The 25,176-nt window shown below is 40.2% G+C and overlaps 1 protein-coding gene across 1 annotated transcript in view; it reads right to left on the bottom strand.

Moving 5' to 3' along the window:
* CORIN (corin, serine peptidase) overlaps nt 1-25,176 on the bottom strand; it is a 229,131-nt gene that overhangs the window by 78,001 nt on the left and 125,954 nt on the right. Inside the window, exon 6 of the mRNA XM_021701616.1 lies at nt 3,376-3,489. Within this exon, the coding sequence (XP_021557291.1) occupies nt 3,376-3,489 (114 nt within the window). The remainder of the gene's footprint in view (nt 1-3,375; nt 3,490-25,176) is intronic.

Genomic DNA, 25,176 nt, shown 5'->3' with positions numbered 1-25,176 from the left:
GATTTAGGATCCCTGCAGGTGGGGCTTCCTGATACTTGGCTTACCGGTGTAATAAACAATTATCTGCCGAAGTGTCATAGAGCATCCAAAATAAATATTTTCCTCTCATAAAAATGATCAGAAGGTAACTGTTCACCAAGTCTGAACTTACATGAACAAGAATGAGATCTTGCCATTTGCGACAACATGGGTGGACCTTGAGGGTATTATGCTAAATGAAATAAGTCAGACAGAGAAGGACAAATACCAAATGATTTCATTTATATGTGGAATCTAGAAAACAAAACAAACAAACAGAAACAGAAGCAGAAACAGACTCACATACAAAGAAAAAACTGGTGATTGCCAGAGGGGAAGGGGTGAGGGGATGGGTGGAAATAGGTGAAGGGGAGTAAGAGGTACAACTTCCAGTGACAAATAAGTTATGGGGATGAAAAGTACAGCATAGGGAATATAGTCGACAATACTGTATGGGGACAGATGGTGACTACATTGTGGTAAGCACTGAGTAACGTACAGAACTGTCGAATCACTGTGTTGCACACCTAAAACTAATATAACATTGTGTGTCAATTACACTTCAATAGAAACAAACAAACAAATAATAGAGGACCAGGTTCAACTCTTGCACTCTGAACCACTGGCAAATTCATTCATGACTCTCAACCTCAGCTCTGCATCTGTATAAAAAGGGTAATACATCCTTAGCTAAAAATTAAATCAAATCATGTAAATAGATGCTTCTAGCATAGTTGATTAGGAGACCCACAAATAATAATTCCTTCTCTTCCTTTCTTTGAAGGCAGTCCTCCTCCTCCCATACCTGCCAGCACCCTGGGAGCTGGCATATCCTTCTGCTTCTCATTAGGAATGCCCAGCAAAACTTGCTTCTCCCCTCAGGCGTATGTAGGCTGCATTCACGCTCTGATTTGCATCCATGCCCTATTTCAGACTTACACTATTCCTTCACCACAGGGTGGTGACAGTGGGAGCGTGGCACCCTCAATAAATGACTACAATACCACAGGCACTGAATGTTAAAACTCAGAGTCGAATGCCCTTGTAAGTTTGGACAGAATTGCACGGGAAGCTTTCAAGATGTAACGAAGCATTTTCACAGACAAATTTTCTGAAGGGATGTATTTTATTTCCTCAACTGACCAAACCACATGGGTGTTAAAAGTATGCTCATGAGGAAAGCCCATTATCTTCCTTAATGAACTCTTCAGCTCCGAGGACGTGCTATATACCTTACAGAGTAGTAGTAATACCTTGTTTGTTCAGTCACTGACTAGGAAAATTTACTCCTTCCAATTCAATTCAACCCAAGTGGCAGCAATCTCTTACTGTTTAAAGTGCAATGCTCGATGCGCTGGGTGCAATGAAGGAACATAATGATGAGCCAGTGTTGGCCCAACCACTGGGGCAGAGGCACATACAGAACTTTAATAATCTCTCATGGGCCATATTGGGAGATAAGGAAAAGATTCCACCACATTTCCCATAAATTGGATATAATTCTATTGAACCATTTTAAATTCCCTACTGCGGGTGCTCTATAAAAATATTCCCTCCTAAGTCCACAGCAATTCTCCCCAATGTAAGTATACGTCTTATGAAAATGTTTTTCATGTAAAATCATATGCTACAGGTTTTTCTGAAGAGAGAATTCCAAATTATAAAAACAAATGTCTTAGTGAAAACATTTCCAAGATATGGTGGCATATCTGAAATTCCACAGGAGGCTACATATTACACGAAATGAAAAAAAAAAAAAAGAATTAATGAACAATAAATAAATAGAGGTGAGAGTATATATGAACAAATAATTTTGAGGAAATACCAAGTTAAGCAAAATGAGTATGTCTTTTATAAAATTGCAGCATTTCTCAGAACTTTTAATATGTGAATATGTATTGCAACTCTCTAAAAAGTAGATTTGATAGCATTTCTCAAACTTACTTTTTTCTCAAGCAATTTTCATGGCTCAGGCACTATGGAACATCAGTTTGGGGAACACTGACCTAAAATATTATCATAATATAATGCCTTTCAAAACTTATGATAGATAAGCATTCTAGCCCTTCACATGGAAGAAGACGTGTTTCACCTGGCAAACAGACCATAAGAACCTTTCAATTAAGGTCAACAATTATGAGCTCTCATACAGCCTTGGCAACTCCTATAGGGAGTAAAACACAGCTTTTCCCATGGTAATTTTTGCTCATCATATAACCATTAAAAAGTAATTAGAACACAACTGCATGTGGCTCTGCTTTGGAGGCAAATCCTACAATGCATTATTGACGCTAATTTTTCCTTCTCATCTGTTGCGTAAGTGTAAAACAACTTGAAAGCTGAATATATTTTATATATATTATATTTATATATATTATATATATATATGTTATGGACAGAATGTTTATGTTCTCCCAAAATGCGTATGTTAACGTCTTAACCCCCAAATAACTATGTGGAGACAGGACCTGTAAGGAGGTGCTAAAGGTTAAATGAGGCCATAAAGGTGGGGCCCTAATCTAATAGTACCCTTAAAAGGAGAGGAGGAGACCTTCCCCCCCCCCCCCCCCCCCCCGCCTCCAACAAGGTCAAGTGAGCACAGAGGAAGATGGAAGCTGCCTAGAAGCCAAGAAAAGAACTCTCACCAGAAACTGAACCTCGTTGATCTTGACCTTAGACTCTCCGGCCTCCAGAACCATAGGAGAATAAATTTCTCCTGTTTAAACTGTGCGGTCTGTGGTATTTTATATGGCAGCCCAAGCAGATTAGGACAGCATTAGACAAACCACCGACCAATTCAATCAAAACAACTATTCAAATCCATAGTAAATCAATTGACGATGTTTATGGCTGAATCTCTCAATCCATGGATTTAAAGTAGTTAGCACCATGGACTATCGCCAGGTTTAGAGAAAGCATAAACAAACAAGAGGCTTTGCATATGCTGTGTCAGGAATGTTAAGGATCAGGCGGGTGAAACATTTGCCTACTGAAAATGTCCTTTAAAAAAAAAAAAAGAAAATGTCCTGTTTAAAAAAGCTGACCTTTCGACTCATTAAGCTTTCAAAACAAAAACAAAAGCCTCACCCAAACAAAATAAATAAAAAACCTCCCTCCAATTTTAAGCCAGTTGATGCAAAACTCGTTTCCACTGCGACCTCCGGCTCTTGAGTTCCTAACGGAATCGCGCCTTTGAAAGGTGCGCAAACACACTGGGGGCCCCGCGTTTGCTCCCGTCAGAAAGGCAAACTAACAGTAGCCTACGCCAACGCCCGGCGGTTGTCAGGGTCTGACAGCGGAATGGTTTCGGTTTCCAGGCCCCGGCCCCGGACACCGCCCCCGCGCCCCCGCGCCTACTGCAATGCGCTTCGTCGCTCCAGTCGTCACAGTCGTTGTGCCCATTGCACTGCAGCTTCCTGGGCACGCAGAGCCCGCTGGCGCACAGAAAGCTCTCGCCCCCTCCGCAGAGCGCTGGAAAAGAAGGGCAGGGAGACCATGTCAGAATAAGCCTTTTTCCTTCAAAAGTCAGGAGAAACAAAGAACAGCAAGAACACCCTCCTTGCTATTCAAGATTTGTTTCCAAATCCCCTCACAGGGTTTTCTTGGGCCCTGTAGGACATTAATTGTGAAATTACCTGGGAAGGATACAAAGAGCCTTGGCCTGAGAAAAGCGAAAGAAAACTCCCCAGTGGGCTTGCTGCGTGAGAGGTTTCCATGCTCAGAGCAGAAGAGGGGAGCCTTATCAGTTGCACAACTTATGTGGGGGGGAAATACAAAACGTGAGTATTTTTTTTTAATGACTGCAAAGTATTTAAAAACGAAGTGCTATTAGTTGAACAAACATTAAAAAAACAACAACAACAACAAAAAACCCCACAATCCTCTCCTTCTAAAACGCTACTCAATGTTGCACAGAAAAAGTTACGGTAAAAAGAGTCAATTGTGTGCTTGAACCAAGCCTAGAGACACCCTGCCCTGTAGTGAAATATATTACAAGTATATAACATATATTACTTTCAGGTACAATATAGTGATCCAACAATTCTATACATTACTCAGTGTTTATCACGAGAAGTGTACTCTTAATCTCCTTCATCTATTTCACCCATCCCGCCCACCTCCCTTTTAGTAACCACCAATTTATTTCTCATATTTGAGTGTTTTTTTGTTTCGCTTTTTTTTCTTTGTTCATTTGTTCTGTTTCTTAGTTTCCACATATGAATGAAATCATAGGTGTCTTTCTCTGACTTACTTCACTTAGCATTATACTCTCTAGATCTATCCATCTTGTTGCAAATAGTAAGACTTCATTCTTTTTTACGGCTGAGTAATATTCAATTGTATATATACAGCACATCTTTTGTATCCATTTCATCTGTGGATAGATACTTCGGTTGCTTCCATATTTTGGTTATTGTAAATAATGCTGCAATAAACACAGGGGTGCATATATCTAGCCTGCCAAGAACTCTCTCTCCAGTAGGTACAGTCCTGTGGTACCCAGGAATGCTCCCCTCATGACCAGAGCCCGGTGATTAAGGAGCATCCCATATGTGAACTGTGTGCACCTGCTGGCTTCAGCAAGGCAGTGGGAAAGTGCAGGGTGGCGGCATGCTACTGGCTTTCATGATGTTTTACTTTTTTAATCTGAAAAAAAACCTAGTTTTTTCATGAGTTCTCAATTCAGAATAACAGTAAATAAATACAGCCCTTGAAGATTTCTGTGTCTCTTGTCTCCGTCCCTCCATACAAGCTAGTGTGATCACATATGTGGTCAGCTGCCTGCTCACTGTCACTGCTCCCTGAACGATGTATTCCTTGATGAGATGAACCCTGTCAACTAAAGGGAACCAAGAAATACAGAATATTTTAACTCAGAATTAGAAATACGGAAAAGTACAGGCTGAATGCTCCAGGCAGGGAAGCCCATGTCTCTCACATTTCCCATGTTCCTGGGCCCTAGGAGAGTGACGGGCACTCAGGAGATTCTTAGTTAATAGATGATGGTGAAAAGTTAACTTAATCTCAGTGAAGCACCATATATCGCCAAAAAGCAAAGAAAAAAATGCAATTAATAAATTATTTTCCAATGCTATCAAGGAAATCAGAATTCTGATTTGCTGAACAGTAAGTACTAGTTGATTTAGTTAAGTTTCTTATGATGGCACTTCATGCGTAATCATCATAAGATCAATAACAAAGGTCTGGTTTTCCATTACATGCCACCATTTCAGTATCAATACAAAGGACATCTGTGGACTTCAACTGCCAAAATATGAAACACATTTATATTTCAAAGAGCCTTAGAAGATTCAGCACAGAACTTCATTCCTATACCTACAAATATAGACTTCTACAAGGGACACAGGAAACCAGATATAAAATGAGAATCCAAAACACTAAGATTTTACTGGCCAGTCTATACAATATCCTCTCTCTAGGGTTGAGAGAAAATTTGCAAGGCATAAGTGTTTATCCTATTGTTGAGATTGTTTCTGTGTTATATTAGAGAGTGCAGAAATTCCATCTGTCTGCATTTCAGCAGCTGCAATGCTTCAGAAGAATTATTGCATTCCCCACCTTATGGCTCTGGTGAGTCCTTGACAAATGTAGCTGAAAGTTCAAAATTACGTAGCTCCTAACATCTAAGTTTCATCTGTAAGACCCCATATATTTTACTGCAGTAAAGCCATTTCTTGCGTATGATTATATCAAATCTGGATCAAATTTAAAACATAGCATTGTTTGCATTGTTCTGATTATTGATATCCCTGTCTTGGCTGATTCCACAGAAACTGACTTCTTTTGTGTGGTTCCTCAGTGGGAGGTGTGGCTCCCCTTGGTTTTAGGACATTGTAAATTGTTTCTTTATGCTTATTCTTTCTTTAGAAGTTCATAGTTTCATTAATTAATATTATTTTTGTAAACTTAGAATGATTTTTGTATACTTTTTGTATGATGTCTCCTAAACTTGTATTCAGAATTTCCACTTTCTTTGTGTGAAACTGTTCAACTAGCCAAGTACTTCAAACACATCTTATTTGGGCTTTTCAAAGAGCCCCCCATAAAGCAGACAGGCAGGCATTCTATCACAACTTCCTTAGGGGAAATGATGATGACTTGCCATGTGGTAAAGGCAACAATTGCCCAAAGTCATATATGTAGCCACATAGACACAGAATCATGAGGTCTGAGCTTCAGCCCCAGTCCTCCATACCACACCCTTGCCCTGTTCCTTGTCCAGGGCAGTTATGTAGTCACCTGATTTGTGGTCAGTTCAAAGGCATCAGGTTCAGGTAAAAGTTCAAGTTTGTCTTTATTTTTGAGGTGATTTGGACCAGATGAGATGAAATTCCATCTCACCTCTGGGTTTTTTGGAGAATACCCTGGGAGAGCTCATAACAAGTTTCTGTGGCGATTTTGTGATAAAAAATTTCACATTCTTATAACAATCAACTTCATTCAAACAGCCTTTTGACTTAGCCCTTAAGGTGACAAAGGGAGATTCCTTGAGGGGAAGTCATGCTATATAATCTTGATACTGTTTCCACTAACATCATCTATAATTCTAAGAGGTACGTCTTGGACTTTAAATCGATGGTGGGGGGGAGCAATATGGCGGAGGAGTAGGAGGCCTAAATTTCGACTGGTCTCAGGAATTCAGCTGGATAGGGATCAAACCATTCTGAACACCTACGAACTCAAGGAGATCAGAGAAAAGAATAGCAACAACTCTCTGAACAGAAAAGCGACCACTTTCTGGAAGGTAGGACATGGGGAGAAGTGAATCCGAGGTGATATTCGGGAAGATAGATGGTGGGGGAGGGGGCCTCCGTCCAGTGGCTAAGCAGGGGGTGGAACCCCCACTGGGACAGTGTGGTCTGTCTCAGGGCCCTCAGGGTAACAGGAAAACCAGGGGTGCCTGAGTGCGACAGAGCTCCCAGGTATCACAGTGGGGAAGCCGGCTGCAGAGATGGAGCCGAGGAGTGGACTCTCAGTTCAGGGCTGCCTAAACCATGATCCACGGCACAGTCAGGCTACTGCTCCTCCAGCAGGGACCCAACAAGCGGCAGGTCCGGGGAGACTCCCCTTCCTCCCCTGGGAGGAGTGGCACGGGAGCGCACTGCAGAGATCTGCTGGGTTTGGAGACTCCACGCGGGGTCGGGTGCCAGAGATAGAAACGCTCGGTCACAGGCCGGGTGAGCACAGAGTGTGGCCGGAGACCAGGGAGATGGGAGTGACTGACTGCTTTTCTCTGGGGGTTCACTGAGGAGCGGGGCCCTGAGTTCTCGGCTCCTCCGGGGTGGAGATTGGAAGGCCGCAGTTTTCACTCTCATCCTCCAAATCTGTACGGAAAGCTTGCAGGGAACAAAAGCTCCCAAGAGCAACCCCGAGCAGATTACTTAGCCTGGACCAGGCAAGGGCAGCAACAGGCCCCCTCCCCCAGAAGATCAGCAAGAACAGCCCGCCAAGACCAAGTTTACCGATCAATGAGAATGGCAGAACTCCCGCGCTAGGGGAATACAGCACATAGAATTCATGGCTTTTTCCCCCCTATTGAAAGTTAATTTTTTAAATTTTCTTTTTCTTTTTTTAAATTTTTCTTTTTCCCTTTTTCAACCAACATCTTATCAATCCCTTTTTTAAAAAATCTTTTTTATTTTTCATTTTTAGAGTCATATTCTATCTCTTCATAGTAGTTAACCTCATTTTTGGTATATATATTTATATAAGTTGTTCTCTCTTTAAAATTTTGGGATACAGTTTCATCTAACAGACCAAAATATACCCTAAATCTCTAGTGTATGGCTTTGTTTTAGTCTCCTGCCTGATCACATTCTCTCCCTTTTTTATTTTAAATCCTCTTCTTTCTTTTTTCAATCAACGTCTTATCAATTCCTTTTATAAAATCTTTTATAATTTTAGTCTTTACAGTCATATTCCATCCCTTCATCATATTAACCCTTATTTTTGTACATATATAAGTTTTTCTTTCTTTAAAATTTTGGGAGGCACTTTCTTCTAACACACCAAAAATCTAGTGTATGGCACTGATCTATGCACAAGCCTGATCATATTTGGTCATATTCTGTTGTTTTTTTGTTTGTCTGTTTGTTTGTTTTTTATCTTTTTCTTTTTTTTTCTTTTTTCTTTCTTTCCCTTTCTTTTCCCCTGGTTTCAGGTCTCTTCTGATTTGTTTAGTGTATGTTTTTCTGGGGTCGTTGTGACCCTGTTAGCATTTTGTTCTCTCATTCATCTATTCTCCTCTGGACAAAATGACAAGACAGGAAAAATCACCTCAAAAAAAAAGAACAAGAGGCAGTACCGACTGCCAGGGACCTGATCAATATGGACATTAGTAAGATGTCGGAACTAGAGTTCAGAATGACGATTTTTAAAGATACTGGCTGGGCTTGAAAAAAGCATGGAAGATATTAGAGAAACCCTTTCTGGAGAAATAAAAGAACTAAAATCTAACCAAGACGAAATCAAAAAGGCTATTAATGAGGTGCAATAAAAAATGGAAGCTCTAACTGCTAGGATAAATGAGGCAGAAGAGAGAATTAGTGGTATAGAAGACCAAATGATGGAAAATCAAGAAGCTGAGAAAAAAAGAGATAAACAACTACTGGATCACGAGGGCAGAATTCGAGAGATAAGCGATACCAGAAGACGAAACAATATTAGAATAATTGGGATCCCAGAAGAAGAAAGAGAGAGAGGGGCAGAAGGTATATTGGAGCAAATTATAGCAGAGAACTTCCCCAATTTGGGGAAGGAAACAGGCATCAAAATCCAGGAGGCACAGAGAACCCCTCTCAAAATCAATAAAAATAGGTCAACACCCCAACATCTAATAGTAAAACTTATGAGTCTCAGAGACAAAGAGAAAATCCTGAAAGCAGCTCAGGACAAGAAATCTGTAACCTACAATGGTAGAAACATTAGATTGGCAACAGACCTATCTACAGAGACCTGGCAGGCCAGAAAGGACTGGCATGATATATTCAGAGGACTAAATGAGAAAAATATGCAGTCAAGAATATATCCAGCTAGGCTGTCACTGAAAATAGAAGGAGAGATAAAAAGCTTCCAGGACAAACAAAAACTAAAGGCATTTGCAAACACGAAACCAGCCCTACAAGAAATATTGAAAGGGGCCCTCTAAACAAAGAGAGAGCCTAAAAGTAACATAGACCAGAAAGGAACACAGACAATATACAGTAACGGTCACCTTACAGGCAATACAATGGCACTAAATTCATCTCTTTCAATAGTTACCTTGAATGTAAATGGGCTAAATGCCCTAATCAAAAGACACAGGCTATCAGACTGGATAAAAAAACAAGACCCATCGATATGCTGTCTGCAAGAGACTCCTTTTAGACCCAAAGACACCCCCAGATTGAAAGTGAGGGGATGGAAAACCATTTACCATGCTAGTGGACACCAAAAGAAAGCTGGGGTGGCAATCCTTATATCAGACAAATTAGATTTTAAACCAAAGACTGTAATAAGAGATGAGGAAGGACACTATATCCTACTTAAAGGTTCTATCCAACAAGAAGATCTAACAATTGTAAATATCTATGCCCCTAACATGGGAGCAGCCAATTAATAACAAAAGCAAAAAAACATCAACAACAATACAATAATAGTGGGGGATTTTAACACCCCCCTCACTGAAATGGACAGATCATCTAAGCAAAAGATCAACAAGGAAATAAAGACTTAAGTGACACACTGGACCAAATGGACTTCACAGATAGAATCAGAACATTCCATCCCAAAGCAACAGAATACACATTCTTCTCTAGTGCCCATGGAACATTCTCCAGAATAGATCATAACCTAGGCCACAAATCATGTCTCAACCAATACCAAAAGATTGGGATCATTCACTGCATATTTTCAGACCACAATGCTTTGAAACTAGAACTCAACCACAAGAGGAAAGTCGGAAAGAACTCAAATACATGGAGGCTAAAGAGCATCCTTCTAAAGAATGGATGGGTCAACCAGGAAATTAAAGAAGAATTTTTAAAAATTCATGGAAACAAATGAAAATGAAAACACAAAGGTTCAAAATCTTTGGGATGCAGCAAAGGCAGTCCTAAGAGGAAAGTATATAGCAATACAAGCCTTTCTCAAGAAATAAGGAAGATTTCAAATACACAACCTAACCCTACACCTAAAGGAGCTGGAGAAAGAACAGCAAATAAAGCTTAAACCCAGCAGGAGAAGAGAAATAATAATGATCAGAGCAGAAATCAATGAACTAGAAACCAAAAGAACAGTAGAACAGATCAATGAAACTAGGAGCTGGTTCTTGGAAAAAAATTAACAAGATTGATAAACCCCTGGCCAGACTTATCAAAAAGAAAAGAGAAATGACTCAAATAAATAAAATCATGAATGAAAGAGGAGAAATCACAACCAACACCAAAGAAATACAAACAATTATAAGAAAATATTATGAGCAACTATATGCCAGCAAATTAGATAATCTGGAAGAAATGGATGCATTCCTAGAGATGTATCAACTACCAGAACTGAACCAGGAAGAAACAGAAAACCTGAGCAGACCTATAACCACTAAGGAAATTGAAGCAGTCATCAAAAATCTTAAAACAAACAAAAGCCCAGGGCCAGATGGCTTCCCAGGGGAATTCTACCAAACATTTCAAGAAGAATTAATACCTATTCTTCTGAAACTGTTCCAAAAAATAGAAATGGAAGGAAAACTTCCAAACTCGTTTTATGAGGCCCCAATTACCTTGATCCCAAAATCAGACAAAGACCCCATCAAAAAGGAAAATTACAGACCAATATCCTTGATGAACATGGATGCAAAAATTCTCACCAAAATACTAGCCAATAGGATCCAACAGTACATTACAAGGATTATTCACCACGACAAAGTGGGATTTATCCCTGGGCTGCAAGGTTGGTTCAACACCTGCAAATCAATCAATGTGATACAATACATTAATAAAAGAAAGAACAAGAACCATATGATCCTCTCAATAGATGCAGAAAAAGCATTTGACAAAGTACAGCATTCTTTCTTGATCAAAACTCTTCAGAGTATAGGGATAGAGGGTACAGACCTCAATATCATAAAAGCCATCTATGAAAAACCCACAGCAAATATCATTCTCAATGGGGAAAAACTGAGAGGTTTCTCCCTAAGGTCAGGAACATGGCAGGGATGTCCACTATCACCACTGCTATTCAACATACTATTAGAAGTCCTAGCCACAGCAATCAGACAACAAAAAGAAATAAAAGGCATCCAAATCGGCAAAGAAGAAGTCAAACTCTCACTGTTTGCAGATGATATGATACTTTATGTGGAAAACCCAAAAGACTCCACCCCAAAACTGCTAGAACTTAAGCGGCAGGATATAAAATCAATGCACAGAAATCAGTGGCATTCCTATACACCAACAACAAGACAGAAGAAAGAGAAATTAAGGAGTCGATCCCATTTACAATTGCACCCAAAACCATAAGATACCTAGGAATAAATCTAACCAAAGAGGCAAAGAATCTGTACTCAGAAAAGTATAAAATACTCATGAAAGAAATTGAGGAAGACACAAAGAAATGGAAAAACATTCCATGCTCATGGATTGGAAGAACAAATATTGTGAAGATGTCAATGCTACCTAGAGCAATCTACACATTCAATGCAATCCCCATCAAAATACCATCCACTTTTTTCAAAGAAATGGAACAAATAATCCTAAAATTTGTATGGAACCAGAAAAGACCCCGCATAGCCAGAGGAATGTTGAAAAAGAAAAGCAAAGCTGGTGGCATCACAATTCCAGACTTCAAGCTCTATTACAAAGCTGTAATCATCAAGACAGTATGGTACTGGCACAAAAACAGACACATAGATCAATGGAACAGAATAGAGATCCCAGAAATGGACCCTCAACTCTATGGTCAACTAATCTTCGACAAAGCAGGAAAGAATGTCCAATGGAAAAAAGACAGTCTCTTCAACAAATGGTGTTGGGGAAACTGGACAGCCACATGCAGAAGAATGAAACTGGACCATTTCCTTACACCACACACAAAAGTAGACTCAAAATGGTTGACAGGGCTAAATGTGAGACAAGAGTCCAACAAAATCCTAAAGGAGAACACAGGCAGCAATCTCTTCGACCTCAGCCGCAGCAACTTCTTCCTAGAAGCATCGCCAAAGGCAAGGGAAGCAAGGGCAAAAATGAACTATTGGGACTTCATCAAGATAAAAAGCTTTTGCACAGCAAAAGAAACAGTCAACAAAACCAAAAGAAAACCGACAGAATGGGAGAAGATATTTGCAAATGACATATCAGATAAAGGGCTAGTATCCAAAATCTATAAAGAACTTCTTAAATTCAACACCCAAAGAACAAATGATCCAATCAAGAAATGGGCAGAAGACATGAACAGACATTTTTCCAAAGGAGACATCCAAATGGCCAACAGACACATGAAAAAGTACTCAACATGTCTCGGCATCAGGGAAATCCAAATCAAAACTTCAATGAGATACCACCTCACACCAGTCAGAATGGCTAAAATTAACAAGTCAGGAAATGACAGATGTTGGTGGGGATGTGGAGAAAGGGGAACCCTCCTACACTGTTGGTGGGAATGCAAGCTGATTTTGCTACTCTGGAAAACAGTATGGAGGTTCCTCAAAAAGTTGAAAATAGAGCTACCCTACGACCCAGCAATTGCACTACTGGGTATTTACCCCAAAGATAGAAACGTAGGGATCCGAAGGGGTACATGCACCCCGATGTTTATAGCAGCAATGTCCACAATAGCCAAACTGTGGAAAGAGCCAAGATGTCTATCGACAGATGAATGGATAAAGAAGATGTGGTGTATATATGTGTGTGTGTGTGTGTGTATATATATATACACACACACACACACACACACAATGGAATATTATGCAGCCATCAGAGGAATGAAATCTTGCCATTTGCATTGATGTGGATGGAACTGGAGGGTATTATGCTGAGCAAAATAAGTCAATCAGAGAAAGACATGTATCATACCTCAACTGAGGGTTGCTGGAGTGGTGGGGGGTGGGAGGGATGGGGTGGTTGGGTGATAGACATTGGGGATGGTATGTGCTATGGTGAGCGCTGTGAACTGTGTAAGACTGTTGAATCACAGACCTGTACCTCTGAAACAAATAATACATTATACGTTAAAAAAAGAAGAAGCAGGAAGGGAAAAATGAAGGGGGTAAATCGGAGGGGGAGATGAACCATGAGAGACTATGGGCTCTGAGAAACAAACTGAGGGTTCTAGAGGGTAAGGGCATGGGGGGATGGGTTAGCCTGGTGATGGGTAATAAAGAGGGCACGTATTGAATGGAGCACTGGGTGTTATACGCAAACAATGAATCATGGAACACTACATCAAAAACTAATGATGTAATGTATGGTGATTAACATAACATAATAAAAAAATCGATGGCAGATTGATCAATGGAAGATTCATTGGTTAATTTAACAAAGAGTTACTGGGTGTTTACTATGCGCTAGGCATTATTCTAGAGATACAACAGTGAAGAAAACAATATTTCCCTGCCTTTGTGTAGCATATATTCTACTGATCGTAATCTGATAAAGATACTTTTACCAAGTAAAGATACTTCACTACCAAAGCTGACTTCCATTTACACATGTGGCAATTGATCAATATTAATGCAATGATAGCAGCATGCAAATGTATATTGCCTAAGACACTGGTTTACATTTCCCGACGATGGGAATAATTTTGAATCACCTGGACTTCAGAAGTCTCTGGATTCTGAAGAGTATATACCCATGAGGATGATCAACTCTTTTCAGTATTTTGGTCTCTGGTAACAGATTGTTGAAATAACATCCATATCCTGAAATGACCTTTAGATTTCCTACAACTGCTTCCAGCCCTCTCAGTTCTCTCTGCCTGTGTATTATGGGCAGCATTTATATTGGCAAATGCTCTCAATACTCTGTTAATTGTTGGAGTCCCCTCCAGAAACTACTACCAATCACAGCCTGTATAATGTCCTCATTCACCCAGTCTTTGAGCCTTTGTATAAAGTCTGGAGCTCAGGTTCAAATCTCCCTCTGAAGAGAAAGCTGACCTGGCATAGACTGTTACCACCTGAGCCTATACTAAGAGCCTATTAGCCCTTCATTTTACAGGCTTCTTGAAATCAAGCTACTGTCAACCACTATTGCTCTTTCCTTTTACAAGACTATTTGACTATATGAGAAAGCATAAGGATAATCTTTTATAGCAGCCGATACAAGAATTCCTCTTGGGGAGAGCACTGTATCTTTGGGGTTGATAAAAGGATTGAGGTGAAAGATAAGAGATGAGAAAGGAGAAAGAAAATCCAAGGATATGCTCAAGTAAGCAAACTTGGTCTTACCCTGCCATCTGAGCCATACTCACTAGAAAACCTTCTTTTGTTGAACATTAAGATGTTTGGGGTAGGTATGCTTGGGTATCAGAGAACTCTGTGTATTAAGGGGTAAAGGAACCCCATGAGGAGAAGGAGGGCCCAGTGCTGCTGGGCACTATTTTGGGGGAGAGATTAAAAAAAAAAAAAGTTGGTTGAGTCTTCCTGAGGAGCACAGTACAGAGAAGACCCTTTATAAAAGAGAAATACAATGGGATATTTCAAGTTGTTTTCTGAGGAATGGGAGGTGTATTTCTTCCTCCATCTACTATGTGGAATTAACAAAGCTTATATTGCTCTCTAATTCTTTAACTCACTTATTTAGCCAATTTGGCCCCTTGCCAGGAGCCTGGGACACATAATTGAGTACAGAATATATCCCTTGCTCTGTGGAGATTATATTCTAGGGAGACAAATGTCAATAAACATAATAAATAAAAAGTTGTTTTTTATAATAAATAATGAGATAATAAATGCTATTTAAAAAAGAGTCAACAAATTATGAGGGGGTGGGGTAGGACAGGGCCCAATATTAATTAGGGTGCCGGGGGCAAGCCTCATTGAAAGTTGACATTTAAGCAATAACTTGAAAGAGATGAGGGAGTTAACCAACTCTCAGGGGAAGATTGCAGCAGAAGGAAGTTCCAACGCAAAGAGTCTCAGGCAGGAGCGTGTCTGGCGGGGGGTGTGGGGAACAGCAAAGAAACTTGTGTGGCCACAGTGGCATCATCCGACTTATGTTTCCATGGATCTCTGCCTGTTGTGTTGAAAATACTCTAGAGGGGCAAAGAAAGCAGTAGGAACTAGTGTTAGGAGCCTATTGAAGTTATCCAGAAAGAGTGATGGTGGCTTGGAGGATGTAGCAGGAAAAGTGCCTAGACATGATTGGAAGCTGGCTGTATTTTCAAAGTAGAGCCAGGAGGGTTTCCTGGCCCATTCGATGAGAGTTGTGAGGGAAAGACAAGAGCCAATGAGGACTTCAAGTCTCTAGCCAGCCAGATGACTGGAATTGCCATCTCCTAATGTGGAGAAGCCTATTGGAGGAGGAAGACTGGCGGAAAAAATCAGCAGTTACATTTTGGACATGTTGCATCTTACATACACAGTAGACACCCAAGTAGAGATGTTGAGTAGACAACTGGATATATAAGTTCAAAGTCTGGGAAAGAGGATAGGACTATACATAGAAATATGTGGGTTGTCAGCATATCAATTTAATGCCAGTGTGCCTGGATGAGATTTTGGCAATGTGAAGTCAGTGGGGACTCGGATAAGAGTGGTTTCAATGGAGTGAGGAGGACAAAGTCTGACTGCAGTATGTTGAAGAGAGAATAAGAGGAGAGGAAGTAGTACAGAAAGGAAGGACAACTTTTTCTGTTGCAGAAGAGAACAAATAAATAGGTGGTAGATAACAAGGGAAGTGGGTGTGGTTTTTTTTTTTAAGCATTTTTAAATGATTTTGTATAAGTACATTCTTTGTGGGGAGCAGAGTGGTACTAAGTTCTGCCTATAGATTGGCTTGGGTCAAATAAATAATGATCACCCTTGAAGATACAGGAGGCCAGGGATGAAGAATCATCAACATCAGGAATATAGTTACAATCTAAAAATGAAGCCAGTCTTATATCTGTCTGTCCCTCTAATCCTATCACTAAAATGTGGCTTCCTCAGAAAAAGTATTTATCTTCCGAGGTGAGAAATCCTTTCATTCTCTTCTTTACCCTCTTCAACATCTACTAGGCCTCTATTAAACATGGTGCCCCATCCTAATCACTTCTAATAGTGCTGATGCTCAAGACCACCAGAACTACAGACTGCTTAAAAAAAGACTTTATGATTCACAATACTTTATATTAGCAGAAGATATTTGTTTGTTTGTTGCCTCTCTCTATCTCTCCCTTCTAGAATATACGCTCCTTGGGCGCCTGGGTGGCTCAGTTGGTTAAGCGACTGCCTTTGGCTCAGGTCATGATCCTGGAGTCCCGGGATCGAGTCCCGCATCGGGCTCCCTGCTCGGCAGGGAGTCTGCTTCTCCCTCTGACCCTCCTCCCTCTCATGCTCTCTGTCTCTCATTCTCTCTCTCTCATATAAATAAATAAAATCTTAAAAAAAATGATTTAGAATATACGCTCCTTGAGAGAAAGCACTGTATCAGTTTTTCTCACTGCTGCATCCTGAGTCTAGAATAGAATTAAATATTGGTTAAATAAATAAATGAAGACAGAACATAAGGTGCCTCATAGAACTAAATGATCATTCATTTTGGGGGAGATGTTCAAAGGCAATAAACTTCCTACAATTTTATTCTTTTAGTTGGTAGGGCAATAAAGGGCTGATGTAATATTAAAATCCCTCTGGGTTAGTGTGGGATACTCACTCAAACCTGCAGACAAGTCTGCCTTCTGGTAGCATTTGCTTGTACAGTAGAACAATGAATCAAAAGGATCCTTCTGCCTAAAATAATCTTCCACTGGCTTGTGGAGATGTGTCTAATATTCTCCCCAAAACCTACACCCACATTACTCATTCCTTAGGTTAAAATGGTGGTTTTCAGGCCGCCTGGGTAGCTCAGTTGGTTAAGCATCTGCCTTCGGCTAAGGTAATGATCCCAGGGTCCTGCAATCGAGTCCTGCATCGGGCTCCCTGTTCAGTGTGGAGTCTGCTTCTCCCTTTCCCTCTGCCCCTCCTCCCTGCCTGTGCTCTCTCTCTCTCTCAAATAAATAATAAAATCTTTAAAAAATAAAATAAATAAAATGGTGGTTTTCAGATGAATCCGTGGATGTGAAGGAAAGGGGCTTTGGGGCCAGGTCATGGGTTTGAGAGGTGTCTTCAATGTCTTCAGTGTCTTCAGTGTCTACTCCACTGCAGCCAGGGAGCTCCACTCTAGTCCACTTTATATATTTCAGTCCATTGAAAATGGGTTTTTGCTGCCAAAAACAAGTTTGAAAACCCTTCACCCTTAAGATTTTAAATGTTTAGTTAAAGTCTGAGAGAGGTTACACTTTCTTTTTTTTTTTTGGCCATGAATACTTAGTTCTGAATTTAACTATAGACTGTTGAACTCATCACATTTAGACCTGAAAGAATGGGCTATCTGATGAGTAGCTTTTGAGGTGGGCGTAAGGAGTTGAGGGAAGTTATAAAACATGGGAAGTGAGAATGAGAAGTGGGACCTGGAAGTCAAGTGTGCTCAGAATGGCCAGGCCCGAAGGTGTAGCGGTCACAGTACCGTGCAAGAAATGCCACATCACTTTATTTTTCCAAATCAGATTAATTCATACTTCCCCACTCAAAGAGGTGATAGAAAATATTATTCAGGCATGCTTTGCAGGGGTTTCAGCCTCCTTAGGGAGGTGCAAGGATCCAAGGGGCTTACTTGGTACCTGCAAGAGCCAAGGAAAGGGCTCTAGCTTTCAATTTCTCCAAGAATTGCTGAGGGGTGCATGGTTCTAAGTCCTAGAGGTTTACCCTAGACAGAGCGCTCCGTTATGTCTGATCCGTACCAGGGTTCAGGGTCATGGTCCCCAGTGTCAAGCTTACCTGGCTGCCCCACACCGCCATTTCCCTCTGAGATCCTGTCTCTTCCCCTAAGCAAGTAAGCACTGGTCCCTGCTCCATGGGGGACATGGCAAAACTCAGCCACCTGCCCCCGCGGCGCCCCCCACCCCCGCCACCTCCAAGCCTTGGGTAATGTCTCCTACATCCCCAGCCTCCACCTCTACCCACCCCTCCAAACATCTTCCTGCCATACCACCCCACTCTGGGTGATGCCACATGATCGCTGCTCAACCCTTCCCTCCTCAGTGCTGGTCTCTGTCTTCTGAAAATGCAGAAATGATAATACACATCCTTTTTGTTTTCCTAGTAGATTGCTCTATTAGATTTTTCATTCATTACCGAGGGAGCAAAGGACTCTATCAGTACCTTTTAACATGCAGGTCTTTGTTCCAAAGCAGTATATGGTAAGTAGTTAGGAAATGCCAGTTGAATACTCAGAGAGTTCTTAGATATTCTAAAAATAGAAGTACCACGGTGACATCCTCTTTTATGATCTGTGGTGCCTATGGGCACTTGCTGCAAAGACTAGGTAAAACCAGTTCCCTCACCCTGTACAACTCCAGGTCCCTCCCTGCATGATAGATAACATGTTGCAATTAGTGAGAAACTATCTCTGTCAAATAAACATTCAAAGAAAATCCGAAACAACTCCTCCAATTAAATGTCCTCAAGATTAAGTTACTCCTTGACTCTTTTTTTTTTTCTCTCTGAAATAAAGCTATGCTTTGATTCAATGAAAACTCTGCCATCTGGCCTTCAGCTTAAAGTCCTGAAAATAAGAATTAAGTATATGTCTTGCCTGTCTGACAGCATGATAGAGGACCTATCATTTTATAGAAAAATCAGTCATTGTGAAATTATCTAAAAATCATTAGAAGGAAACAAAACTAAGTCTGTAACTGGTGGCACTCTGGTAGGAGAGAGAACGTGAACAGAGTTTGGAAAGCAGTTCCGTGTCATCATTCAACGTCTCAAGTAAAATCACAGTATGAAATAGAGGCAGACAAAATCCTGCTCGGAGGATTTAAATCTAATTAGAGGAGAAAGTAAGAAGGTAAGAAAGAACAGAATAAAAAGCACGTTAGCTTTACGATCAGAGACTGCCAGAAACAGACTGCCAAGCAGAAGTCTAAACAAAACTTAAATATATATATATTTCAGAAAGAAGGAAGGAAGGGAGGGAGGGAGGAAGGAAAAACTTCCAAACAGGAATTGTCAAATTAAAAGGATATACTAGTCTACTACCTCAAGTTTTAGTGTCTAAAATCCCCAAAAGAACTCTGAAACAGTTCTGTCAAAAACCACTGGAAAATAAGATGCCTATCACGATTATGTTACTTATCATTTCCTGCATATAAGTGCAATAACACAACTTCAACTTTCTAAAGAACATGGACAGTTTAGAAACTGTATGGCCACAGTCTACCCTCTTGACAAGGCAGGTAGAGATTTCTAAATTCAGAGATAATTACTCAAATATTTAGGTTTTCTGGGGGGGTGTTACTTTCAAAATTCGCTTTAAGAAATAAACATTTTATTTTCTACACAAGTAATTATCATTTAACGGTACTTTAAAATATTTTTGAGATTTTTCTCCAAACATAAGGCTGTCTCAAATGATATTTTGCAAATATTGATTATGAATCGTGAAATGATAATGATGGAACAATATATACATTACCTTTGACAAATTTCAAACAAATGTAAGATGTTGGATTTTTTTAATAAAAGAATAAGATGTATGCATATAAATCTAGGAGAAGTAAAAGAGATACATATTATTTGGAAAGAAAATGAAAATTTCTTGTATGCATATGGTAGTATCTGAAAAATTATACATACTAGCATTTTTCAGACCTTTATTAAATGTGAAACTCAGTCACAACATCTATGGAAAGACTCAGGAGAAAGATAAACAAAAATCAGTTTGAAGAGCTATTCCACATTATTTTTCTTACTTGTTGGGCTATAACAAATAGGACTGATTTCGTTTTACAATAGTTCATGGATTTAATTTTCAACTCAAACCAAAATTATTTTTAATCCTAGTTTCTTTTATTTTAGTTCATTTTATACATTGACAGTCTAAAAGCTGGAATAAACTGTCCATGATGCAATACTATGTGGCCTGAGACCCAGCAATAGAATAAACATATATATTTACAATTTACTGTAAAAAGAACTTTGAGAAAACATCTTTCAAGAACAGATTACAGTTCTATCCTCATGTCTAAAAATTTACTTCAAATCCTATGAAGATTGTTTTGTATGTATCACTTTCCCACCTACTTTAAAAATATCTTCTTTAAAAATTTATCATCTTAAAAAAATTCACTGATCTTGGGGCACCTGCGTGGCTCAGTCATTAAGCCTTCGGGTCAGGTCATCATCCCAGGGCTCTGGGATCAAGCCCCCAAGTCGGGCTCCCTGCTGGGTGGGGAGCCTGCTTCTCCCTCTCCCTCTGCAGCTCCCTCTGCTTGTGCTCTCTCTCTCCCTCTCTGTCAAATAAATAAATAAAATCTTTTAAAAAAAATTCACTGATCTTCAGGATACTGTAGGGTTAGTAGGATCTCACCTATCTTCCACATCAGCTAGCCAGTAGCTGGATGCTGAGATTCTGAAGCCCTAGGACAGAGCTCTGTCCCAGACCTTCTCTCATCTCTGTCCTCTTAACTGATGGCCGCAAACCCCACTCCCTTCCCCTCACATAGCAGCAGCCCGTGGGGACAGCACACATATTCCATTGCTTGGGCCAAGGCAGGGATGGGAAAGCTTAGATACATCCAGTTATCTGACCCTTTAAGCTTAAACCACCCAAAATAATCAGGAAACTTCAATGCTAAATGGTATCATAATTTGAAGAAAATAATGCTGAGGAAATTAATTCATAAATACTCACTCTAATATCTATAGTGATAGTGACTGGATCTACAGACCAGAAAAGTAATTACGCACAATAATGACCCTGAGATATGAAAATAAAAGTAATCTTGGAGAAAAAGTATGAACCTGGATTTAAAATAAGCTATTTGTGCTGGTTTGGGCAAGTTATTTAACCTTTCTGAGCTTCAGTTTCCTTATCTGAATCCTACCTGCTTTGGTATTGCCTTGAAGTGTATTGATCAGTAATGGATATAAAGCGCCTGGCACTGAACTAACGCCCAGTATGTTCTATTTAAGAAGGCTGGGAAATGTGTAATTCACTTCCGAAAGATGATCATCACAAAGTATTGAAACATGCCTTGTGCTTAAAGGGTTAACCTGCAAATAACTAGAGAATCCCTTTCCCCAACTTTATGGCTACAGCACCACCTACTTAGAGCTGGAACGTGGGGGCATTGGATTCTTTGTAACAACCAAGATAACTGGAAAAGAGCCTGGTTCTGAAGATATCAACACACACAGGAACCAATATAACAGCATCTAGGGATAGAATTCCTAACTTTTCTTTGGCTCAGAGACAGAAAAGGAAGTCAATTGCTCCAGGAGAGTTGACTTTCACTGTTAAGTCATTTGTGTTCTGTTAAATGATTTACATACTGGCAGAACACTGAGGTCCCTGAATTCTCTCTCCCATGCTTCCTTTTCTACCACTGCATGCCTTTCACAGCACAGCCATATAAAATTCCTCCGAGTATCCCTAGTTACCGGGATTGTATATAACAAAGCCACACAGACTAAACCTAACATGGAAAAAAAATCAACCTTGCCTAAAACTAAATATAAGCACAATTTAATTAACTTGCATTCCAGAGTTATAGCTGCCAACTTGCTGAGACTAGAAGGCTGGGTACACAACACCCAAGGGCTTAGAGGGAGGGGGGGAAAAAGACCTGCTAATTTTTTTTCCAAAATTTTCACAGTATTCACATGTTTCTTTGTACTGGTAAACAGGAGTGATGTCCCTGTGAACGAGATAGAGTGATCCAATCAGGGGGGACAGAATGAGCCAAGGCAAGAAGAGATTGAGTGAGGCTGAAGTTTCAGGAAAGACACATGGGGACTGGAAAAGGATGGCAAATAATTTGGCATTAACTCAGCCCTGAGTCAAGGAGGGAAAGGTCTACTTTATCCCCGAGAGGAGGAAAGACATTTGGGCAGGTAATGGAAAGTCAAAAACTATGTGCCTATCACTATAAACTCTCAATACTGCAATCTCAGCAGTGATGCAGTCTCATTTAGAAATATTCTACTGATCAATCTAACGTGCCTAAATCAATGCTGGGAAATTTTATGGTACGGGAGTCAGCTAATGGTAGATGGGTAGGGGGACTGAGCTCAGCAAGGGGGTGATTCCCCTGGGAAAAGCTATATATATTATTTTATTATATATATATATATATATATATATATATAATTTTTTTTTTCTTTCTCCCACTTGCCAGAAGGGTGCAGTTTCCAAGCATGATCACAAGATGGCAGGCGTACTCAGCACACAGACTCCGGGCAGTGCTACAGGGAATTCTGCCTGAGACCCTCACTACCTGCGAAGTTGTTAAGACACACAGGGAATTCCAGCGGGGAGACTTTTCTAAAGGGCACCCCTGCTTGTGTCTTTAACCAGGTAAATTTGAAATCATGAAATCCCACTTCTGCCAATGATTTCTTCAGAAAAATGAAAAGTCCTTCACAATAAATGCCTGCTTACATCTCCTGCACATTTTTCTATTGGTTTTCTTTCCATGTTGGTTTATTGGAGCCTCCTTTTGTTGCAGTTATTTTCTCCCAGATCATCATTTATTTGTCTTTTAAATTCATAGTCTCTTTAGCTATACAAAATTTCACGTGTGAAGTCAAAAATCGGTCTTTACAAAATTTATATCTTTGTAAACCATATTGGTATGTGTCATGGAACAGAAACTCTATGAGGGCACTAGTTTTTGTCTATTTTGTTTCCTGTGTGCCATGGGTTGTGGAAGAGTGATGGGCATGTAGGTGGGTAAGTAAATTTTGCATTCAACTCAGAGCCTTTCTAAAGAAGTTGGAAAATATCACAGCCAAATTAAGAGACACATTCTGGCCAAAATATGCCAACAATAGGCCATAGAGATAGAAAAAAAAAAAACAGGTTGGGATTCCTAACAGTCAAAACTGATTTTGACACGGCCATAAGGGGGAAGGCTGCAGACCGACTAATTTTTTTTTAAGATTTTATTTACTTATTTGACAGAGAGAGACACAGCGAGAGAGGGAACACAAGCAAGGGGAGTTGGAGAAGCAGGCTTCCCGCAGAGCAGGGAGCCCGAGGCGGGGCTAGATCCCAGGACCCTGAGATCATGACCTGAGCCAAAGGCAGACGCTTAACGACTGAGCCACCCAGGCACCCGGGACTGACTAATTTTTGTTAAAATAAGAAAGTTTCCCATATTGTTGAAATGGTCAAAATACAAATACATAGGCTGATCTGTATTTAACGGAACAGGATAAAAGAATTCTGAGATGCCAACCAGATTTAAGTTTCAGCAAAATGCCAAAGGGAAGAAATTCATGGACTACTTTCCTAACACCAACCACCAGAGGGAGACCACACCATAAACCCAAGTACAGAGCCTACCATACATTTGCAGGAGGTGCCCAGATGCGTGACAGTATTTGAAAACAACCATATTTTATGTGTTTGCAGTATTTATGTTAAAATCAAGTCACCTTTTAAAATCAAGTCACCTTTAAAATCAAAGTAATTTTGCATTTTAACTGCAGAAGCAAAAATACGCATCCTCAGAGAGCACTGCATTACAGAACACTACACGCACTTTGTGTGTTCACTTGAGAATTGGTTTTTCCATTCTCATAACAACCAATAATTTTAGAAATCCAGTTTTTCCTCAGCCAGTTCTCTTTCAAGTGGCTTTTAATACATTTTTAGAATTTTAATTTGTACATAATATGTTTTTTTACGGAATTGAATTGGGTTTTTCAGCAGGTGATCTCATTATGAGATAATCTCATTATAAATGCCTGCTAGAATGTCTCCCCATGGAGCCCAGATTGAAGTGAAAGTCCACAGTTGTAGAAGGATACTTCTGAAATGTTAGTATCATAAGCTCCAAACTTCTCTGCTCTAAGAACTCTGAAGAAAATTGCCAATTGTACTCAGCAACTACCCTCCTAAGAAAATTTTGGGACAGCCATTACAGGGCTATTTATTACAAGTAGACAGAAAAATGAGTCCAAATACTTTATAAAAATTGGCTTGATTTGAAGGGCTCCTGGGAGGTCTCTCTGCCTAAAATATTTCCCAGCTGAAATTCCTCAGTTTGGATTTTACTCATTTAACTTAAGCCAAAAGTCGTCAGTTAAAAGGCAATTCCTGGGGGCTCCTCATTTATTCAACCACCAAGGATTCTGGAGGCTGTGTGCAGAAGGCACTGTGCTGGACATGGCAAAATCATAAGGCCTTACAGAGACCATGAACAATAAAGGCAATAACAGTGATTAATACCTTTGGCGATAGCACTTTGTATATTTATCTTTTTTATTTATCTTTCTTTGAAAGATACTGGATCCAGCAAGGATACCTGGGTAAAGGCCCTAGAGGACAAATGGTCAAATGGGATCAGCAGGGGCCAACGAAGGGGGCTTTTCTATGCTTGCTACAGAATAGCATTCAGTCCCATAACTTTTTCTTTGCCCTCACACATATAGCTCTTTTGCAGTTTTTTAAAGGATTTGGGTTACTAATGATGAATGAGACAGAAGAGTCAAAGAGTCAAGGCCAAGCTCCTCCTTTCTGTTTCTTCGCTCGGCTCTTGGCTACTTGGAAAGTCAGAAGCACATGTAGCTGAGAGCTACAAAAGCACAGATAGCCCTTGGTTGCACCAAAGCCTGGTACAAGATTCATTTGCATTTTAGAGTATCATCCCTGAGTCTTTGGAACATTTTATTACAGGAATAGAATCAAACAGCAATTATCCCCCTAGTGATTTTGTGCAGCCGAGATGCCTGCCACCCTGGGTTCCCCTTGCACTAGAAGTGACTGAATCAGGCTGGGGTCAAGGACTGTGACTAGAGATTCCAGACCGTGGCGGCTCTGATGCAGGGAATGGGAAGGAGGAAGAGGGGGGCAATCAGCAGGTGGGAGGGAAGGCACACCTGTTTAAGCCACTCATTTGCAGGTGGCTTTTCCT

The sequence above is a fragment of the Neomonachus schauinslandi genome, chromosome 2, assembly GCF_002201575.2.
Source record: "Neomonachus schauinslandi chromosome 2, ASM220157v2, whole genome shotgun sequence".
Lineage (NCBI taxonomy): Eukaryota > Metazoa > Chordata > Mammalia > Carnivora > Phocidae > Neomonachus > Neomonachus schauinslandi.
This window is presented reverse-complemented; position numbering and strand designations above follow the sequence as displayed.